Source organism: Macadamia integrifolia, chromosome 3, assembly GCF_013358625.1.
Source record: "Macadamia integrifolia cultivar HAES 741 chromosome 3, SCU_Mint_v3, whole genome shotgun sequence".
Lineage (NCBI taxonomy): Eukaryota > Viridiplantae > Streptophyta > Magnoliopsida > Proteales > Proteaceae > Macadamia > Macadamia integrifolia.
The window spans coordinates 11,711,572-11,719,761 of NC_056559.1; the positions used below are offsets into that span (position 1 = coordinate 11,711,572).

The window sequence follows — 8,190 nt, forward strand, 5'->3', positions numbered from 1 at the left end:
CTTGGGTGGCTCACTGGCTCCATTTGACTGCAACTTGGCACTCCTGCCTAAAGCCTTCTCTTTCTCTCCCATCTCCTCCCTGAAACCCTCCTTTTGCCTGCAATTTATTTATTTTTTAATTCTTCTCATTCTTCTTCCCTTCTCTGTTCTGTGTCTTATCTTTTTCTTCTTTTCCTTTCCATTTTTCGTCTCCTACTCTGCCTTCTTCTATGCCGGTGGTGGTAATGGTGGCTAGGTTGCTTCTACTAGTGGTGGCTAGTGGCTTCGGCTGCTACTGCCGCCGCCGCTGCTGCTGCTGTTGTTGCTGTTGCTGTTGCAAGTCTATGATTCAAAGTAAATTGTGCATCTGTTGATATAGGTTGCAATTTTGTGATTACATGGCGATGTAATTCTATCAAAAGCAAGCACTTTGACATCTGTTGTTGGTGTATACTGATTGAGATTTCTATTGTGATAATGGTATGAATCTTGCATTGGTATGAATCTTTAATCTTATTTAGCTTATAAGTAGAATTATATTATTTTCAATTTGCTATTTGTGTCAAATAAAATGGTTACACTAAAAAACAACACTAGAACGCTTTATTCGATGAGGCGACGCCTTATGCTCGCCCTATTGCCAAAGCGCTCCGAAAGACCTTCAAACGCCTCGGTCGCCTTACCACCTTAATAACTATGGTCTCGAGGCATTCATGCCCTCTGGTGGTCCTTGGGATGTGGCCATGGTCTTTGACTCACTATTAAGACTGAAATAGTCCTAAATAAATTGAGTTCCCGTTCTGATACTAATTGAAATAGCCTAAAGGGGGTGAATAGGTTATTTTAATGAAAATTTAATCTTTTTAAAATAATATCCCCAAGTGTAATTGCAAATTAAAATGTTGCAGAATAAATAAAATAAATACAATCACACAACACTAAGATTTATAGTGGTTCGACTCAATCCGAGTCTAGTCCACTCCCTACAAGATCCTCTTGTAAGGTATTCCACTAGCTCTTCCCTTTCAGTACAGTAGGTAGGGAGGAAAACCTTTACAATCTTTTAAGGATAAGAATATCTGTACAATCCCCTTTATAGGTAAAGAGATACCTTACAATCTCCCTTAAGGTAGAGAGACACCTTACTCTTTTAAGGATAAGAGAATCCTTTACAAAAGCCTAAGTACAGTCTAGACTTAATGTAAAAACAGAGAAATAAGAGAAGTGCAATAATAGAGGATTACCTCCGGTGTAGTGCAAATGAAATATGCAATGATGATAGAATGCACCTTTGAAGTCTTCTTAATGCTTGCAATACAAATGCCAATATGTAGATGAAGACTTGTAGATGGTCTTGAGTTCCTCTTGAATGTAAAATGAAGAACTTGAACTCAAGAGATGGTTTAGATCAATTCTCACTTGTAATGCTTAAATAATGCTCCTCCAAAGTTAGGATTAATTGTTAATTAATGAGTAGCATTAGAGGTATTTATAGGTGAGCCTAGGAGAGCTTTTTAGGCAGTAAATCGGACTCTAACGATCATATTTTGGATCTACCGGTCGACCGCCATTAATAGCCGGTCAACCAGAAGGAGTCGTTGGAGATAGAAAACTAGCCGTTACAAATGGTCCAAGTAGGTGCTGGTCATCCGGTCGACTGGCTATGGCCTCGGATAGGTCTGGTCGACCAGGGCTTCCATCCGGTCAACCGCCTACAGTTCTGTCATGTTTTTTACAGACAACTGTCATACTGACCAGTCGTCAGTATTTTGGCCATAACTCTTCGGTTTGACATCGGATTAACCCGATTCTAGTTGTGTTGGAATCGTGACTCGATTTCCTACAACTTCCGTGAAGGGTTCATCTCTTGATACCGACTCTAAGATTTCCCAAAATACCCTTGAGTTAGGTCAATGTGGTTTTCACTGAATTTCACTAGAGCATATTTTTCCTAATATGTACCTAACTACTTAGGGACTTTCATACTTGGTCAAAGTATGTCCTAAGGTCATTCTAGCATGGTGTTATGCAATGCATGAGGTGCGTGCACATATATATATAGAACTTTACATATAAACAACCATTCTATCCTAGAGGTCTTCTTCTCCACTTGAACCTTGAAGTCTTTATCTTCACTTCCACTCTTGGCACTTCTTCTTCCATTCTTCTTGTTTGAAATTCCATGTCTTTGAGCTTCATGTCTTGACATCTTGAAGCTTGAATTCTTCTGATATCTTCTTCAAGCATTGAACGAACTTGTTGATACACCTCATTTGCTGACTTCAATCTTTATTTCTTCCTTTCATTTATCAAAGTCGATCTTTGATATGAAGTCTCTACAAAACAATACTTGAAGGCAAATTGTGAAATACCTTCATATGTTTGCTATCATCAAAACCAACTATAGGAGTGTGGGCATATCCCTAACACATTTTAGGACCCACACAGGTTAAGGCTTTTATTTGATTAACATTGAACCTCTTAAACCTCTGTTCCATTGCTAGACCTAGATTCATATTTTCATAACTAAAATCTTTTTGGACTAAGAGGTCAGTGGGTGTTGAAGAGTAGAAAATCATGCTCATCAACTCAAGTAGAAAGAAAACCACATTTTCATAGTCATGGTGGAGGACAAATAAACAGTTGCAGCAGAAATTTTTGGGATTAATGAAATCTCATTGCTTGAGCAGAAGTATTAAAGGAGGCCCATTTACATCTGCAACCACAAGGTTCAGGGTTTCCTTGGAGTAGCATTAAAGGCTTAGCTTTGGTTCATCTCTGTTCCCATCAAACATTATCAGCAGAAAAGCCAAATGATGAGCTGGGTTTATAAGCACAAAGTTGAATGATTTCTTGATGATACCCTAGGAGGATGAAGAAAATGGGTTCTGCTTCTCTGATTCTCCACGAGTCTCATCATCTTCATGCCAATTTTATTTCTCAACCCCCAAATTTTGATGGCCCTTGCTCCATTAAAAGCTGCTGCGGAGAGTCCTAATGTTCTTGCTTATCAGGAGCATTACTAGGGAGAGAACACTATAGATTTCTCCATTAGAAAGGTCTCAGGAAAGGATGAGAGAGAAGAAACGGAAGATTTGTTAATGTAGGGATGGATTTGACAACCAAACTAGTCCCAAAACTGCAGGAACTTTTAGACTAGAGAACAACCAAAACCACCCAATAGTAAACAGCAACAACAGTCTAGCTTAAACCAGTCAACAGTCCTTGAAGAAACCAAAATTAGCAGATTCACAATCAGGAATTTCAGGAAATAGAGTTTGCATCAACAATTAGAAGTTCTAGCAACAGAAATAGAGTAATTGAATAAGTAGGATTAGAATCAAAACATATCAGGACCAGATAACCAAATCAGAACTCGATTCTGACAGTAGGTTCTGAAATCTGGCATTAACTTCTGAATTTTCAGTAGAGTATTATCAAAGAACTAATAACAGGACTGATTTGAAAGTCCAACCCATTGGAGAATAATAGCAGTAGTCAAGTTCCATACAGATTTAAACAAAACAGAATTCAAAATTCAGATCTGGGCAAAATCCATAACCGGCCAGAACTGAGTAACAATCCACTTCAGCAGGAACCAGTGGTCTGATTAGCCTCAAAATTGGATCGAACTTCCTTCAGAATAGGACTAACCTTCGATCAAAATTAGAAGGCCATCGAATGGCCAGAACTCCCAAGATAGCTAGGCCAACAGTAGATAAAATAGAAAATCTTAACCCAGAAATTCTGTGGACAAATTAGAACCCTTACCTGATTGTTTTGACAGCAGTAGAACCTTGAAAACAAACTTGAAAGAAATAAGAAAGCTTGAAGAAAACCTCCTGGACTTCACGCCGCAAGGAATCGCTTGGATCAAACACCAAACCCTTCTTCTTTGATCAAACACAAAGAACCCTCATAGAGGAGAAACGCAGTAGCATCTATTTTTGTTCATCAAATCGTCTCTCTATGTTGAGAGCTCTCCTTTATTTATAATAATGATGGGGTTACAAGAAAATAGAAACTAACTTTAGTTTCCAAAAACTGAAATAGGAAACAAAAAATTAGAAACTCACCTAGTTACTAAATCTAAAATTAGAAACTTACAAAATAGAAAGTCCTTTAGTTACTAAAACTGGAAATAGAAACTAACTTATGACTGAAAATTAGAAACTAACTAAGTACTGAAATTAGAAACTAAATAACCCCATATAAAAAGGAAACTAAAGAAAAAGGAAACAAATCACTGAATCCCGTATGCAACCTTAGAACCCCTAGTTTAGACACATAAAAGTAGCCCAATACAGTCAAAACACATGGGATCAAAGGCCCAACATGTATGGAACCCAACCCTAGGCTTATTCCTACTAAAACAAGCATATTTTGGTAATTAATCTGCATCATTTGTTATGGGAGAAGTTCAGGTTTTTGCTTGGATTGCATAGCTCCACCACTTGAAGCCCCCCAAAAGGGCAACATTGAACATGGGTTCTCTTCACCATCTCCAGCACCAGTTGTAGAAGATTTGTTCTGATTTAGAAGATTGAAAGAGAGATGAGAGGTAGAGCAGCCATCTTTGAAAGAGAGATGAGAGGGTAATTTCAGTCACCAAGGCCGATTACCTTCACCGTCAATGGATATGGAGCACTACCATACCAAGCTTCTTCTCCAACATTCTAAAGATTGAAAGGGAATTTGGGTTAGGGTTATTTGAGGTTTAAAGGGTAAGTTGGTCATTTTAGGTTTAAAGGTTTCAGTTGAACAACTCATAAGAATAAAATGGACCCACTAACAACAGACTAACACCGTCAGGTTTCTTGGGGCTTCAAGTAAACTTGTCAATAGTTTGGGATTTCAAGCAATCTTGCCATAGTACAGGGGTTGTCCAAGTAATTATCCCTACATTTTTTTTTTGCGCGAGGGGAGGGGGGGGTGGTGGGGGGGTGGGATCTAAAGCCTTGGAGATACCAAGAGTCAAGATGGATGTAAGAAATCGAGATGCTCGAGTCAATGCCTTACTATCATATCTGTTGAAGCTCATTTGAGCTCATCTGAATGATTCAACCATGGTTCCTAACATGCTGTTCAAGCCAGCTAGGTGGAATAAAAGCAATTCAAACTTTTTTTCCTTTTTTGGGCAAATACTCCAGGGTCCACCTACCAGTTTCTTATCCTTCCTGTTGTTCTTTGTGTTCTTCCATTATAGGCCGTGTATAATGCTTTCATGGGTCAGTAGATTATTTGTTAGTTTTCTCCTTAAATGAGTCTCTGGGTTCAAGCTTCATTTCAAATGCTGGAGACATTCAGCTGTAACAGCAGTTCTTTAATCAGATTCTAGGATAGTAGGACCATGTCAAATGACTATATCAAGTGGTTTTGCAAGATCTCTATATTGAATTCTTCGAAGATGAAAATTTTCTTATGGAAAATTTTATGTACCTTTGGTCAATTTTTTCCTGTGGCAGATATGGGATACTGCTGGACAGGAAAGATTCCAAAGCTTGGGCGTTGCTTTCTACCGTGGCGCAGACTGTTGTGTTCTTGTATATGATGTTAATGTGATGAAGTCATTTGAGAATCTGAATAATTGGAGGGAGGAATTTCTTATTCAGGTATATTATCACTATTGTTTACACCATCATCATCATTGTTGTAATTTTGTTTTCGTGATCTTTGTGGGCTTCTTAGTAGGTGGGACGTTTTTGCAGAATTTTCAGACTTTTCATTATGGATGGTTATACATCCCACAAATTTGCAAAGCAATTAAGAAATTAAACTTTTGTCTAGGGATAGATTATTTCATTGAAAAGAAGGATGTTTGCAATTGTATGTCAGTTCAGATCTGATAGAGCAACTTTTGCAAACCAGAACCCTTTAAACACTCAATCTCCTCCGTGTTGCATTCATTAATAAGATGGAGCTGACATGGAGATCTTGCAGGCAAACCCTTCAGACCCAGAAAATTTCCCATTTGTTGTTTTGGGAAACAAGGTTGATGTGGATGGTGGAAACAGCAGAGTGGTAAGTCATTTATTTCCTTGACATCGATTCAGAAAGTTCCCCTCCCCAATGTCATTGTGTGATTTTTCACATTTCTCCAGGTTTCAGAGAAAAAGGCTCGAGCTTGGTGTGCCTCAAAAGGGAATATCCCATACTTTGAGACGTCTGCAAAAGAAGGCATTAATGTAGAAGAAGCTTTTCAAATCATAGCAAAGGATGCTCTTAAGAACGGGGAGGAGGAAGAGATGTAAGTTAAAGCTTATCCGTCTTTTGGCCCTATTACAAGTCTTTAAAAGCAAGTAAAATTTCAGTTTCTTACTAGGAAACTAAAACAATTGTACAGCCTCTAGGAATAGGAAATAAAAGATGAAAGAGGACTCTCCAATTGTGGGAGGAATCCTATTACAGCTGATTTTTAAATTAAGCTAATAGGAAATTAAAAGCCACTAAACAACTGGCCAAAAGCTAGTCACGATTTTGGCTGGTGGTCCCAGCCGCCGTTCAACTAAACAGGCTACTAAGGCCCGTTTGGAAAAGCCTATTGAACTTGCCTTTTTACCTCTCTTGCGGGAGTAGGTTTTATACTCCCTTGCATCAATCTTTCAAGAAATTATAGGTGTAATTATAAAAGATTTATTTAAAAAAAAAAAAAAAGGGAAGTGAGAAAAGGCACATGGTTAATTTTTGGAGATTCGTTACTCTTACTATAATGCCTTGCTTTCATTTTAGTTTTTGTAGTCATTTTGCTTATTCCTAGCGTAATGATTCTTGTCTGAACCTTGGTTGTAAAATTGTAGTAAGAGTACTAACGTCATCATTCATAAAATTGCTCTATTATGTGACTTTAAAGTAGACTTGAATGCAAAATAGGACTCATGTAGCCAACCCCATCCGTTCGGAGAAGGCTTAGTGACTTAAAAGAGTATTTGATAGTTCATGATAAGGCAGTCCAGATTGCTGGGTTTACTGGGGATTATACGTATAATTTATCAAATATGAGAACATCTTTAGTCTCCTGGGGGAAGACTACTTTGTCTTTAAATTTTTTGAACGAAGGCTGTGTAAGTGATACTGATGCCAATCTTCTTCATCTTTGCTCCTGACTGATACAATGAAAGATACCTGCCGGACACCATTGATGTTGCAAGTGGGAGTCAGCAGAGGTCAACAGGATGCGAGTGCTAGATATATTGCTCTGACTATTAGCAAAGTATGCAGTTTGAACTCTCTTACTGCTTTCATACAACTACAAGACTAGAGAATCATTATCTATTGGTTATTTGGCTTTTTACCATTTTAATATATCCATTGGAGTGTAACAGTAATGTACTGTTTTGTGCAGGAAATAAACAGTTTCTTAGTGTTTGCTTGGATTTGATTTCTCGATGGCTCTGTGAATTCTTGTTTACTTTAGAAGGCACCACATTTGGCTATTATTTGAGTATTTATTCTGTTTTTAAGAAAACGCATATGGAAAAACTGAAGAGACAACATCCATGATTGCCTCCAAATATTGATCCAACTTTATTGAAATGACCAGTCCAACAGAATTTGATACAGTGAATGGTTTTATTGGATGTCTTTGCCCCGCATTGGGGTCTACTTATTGTTTTGTTTACTACTAGTGGTTCTAAGATTGATCAGATCAGCATAGTAGTAAATTTGTTCTATTGTCTTTGTGTATTACCAATTATTTAATTGATTCTATGTTTCTGGTTGTTGTCTTTCCGGATGTAATTAGATAAAAACTGTTGAGAGGTGTGGAATTCTAACAGGTTTTATTTCAATGTGGGAGAGTGGTTAAATTAAATTGGAAGTACATTTAATTGCAACTTGAGTTCATTGCCTGGGGTTGTTGGGCCATGTGCAATGAAGAACATTGCTTTCCGGCTTTCCCAGGCACAGAGGACTAATAGGGTTACGGTTCAAGAGATCAAAATCAGCACGAGAATGCTGATGCTGATCCAAATCAGCCATAAATGACCTAAATTCAGCAAATATCCTTGGATTGGCCAGAATCAGGCTTGACCACCGGGGAAGAAGACTTGAAGAACTTAGCTTTTTTTTAAAGGCGTAGGATCATTTAATTGTGGAAGCGTAAAGTTTCTTCTTGTAGGTCGACCCATGAAGCTTCCGTTCACTGATCGCGTAATGTGCCACATGAAAAGATGACGGCAAATCCAACAGTTTTACAGGAAGGGCTTATGTTCT

The 8,190-nt window shown here is 38.1% G+C and overlaps 1 protein-coding gene across 2 annotated transcripts in view; it reads left to right on the top strand.

Annotated features, from left to right (window-relative positions):
* The window catches only part of LOC122074846 (ras-related protein Rab7), a 22,418-nt gene extending 14,715 nt beyond the window's left edge, over nt 1-7,703 (top strand). The window contains exons 4-8 of one of the 2 annotated variants that reach the window (XM_042639814.1): nt 5,445-5,591; nt 5,920-6,000; nt 6,081-6,226; nt 7,098-7,189; nt 7,322-7,703. In XM_042639814.1, the coding sequence (XP_042495748.1) occupies nt 5,445-5,591; nt 5,920-6,000; nt 6,081-6,226; nt 7,098-7,164 (441 nt within the window). In that variant the 3' untranslated portion in view covers nt 7,165-7,189; nt 7,322-7,703. The remainder of the gene's footprint in view (nt 1-5,444; nt 5,592-5,919; nt 6,001-6,080; nt 6,227-7,097; nt 7,190-7,321) is intronic. The other variant, XM_042639815.1, reaches the window with a different exon arrangement.
* Nucleotides 7,704-8,190: the final 487 nt, after the last annotated feature.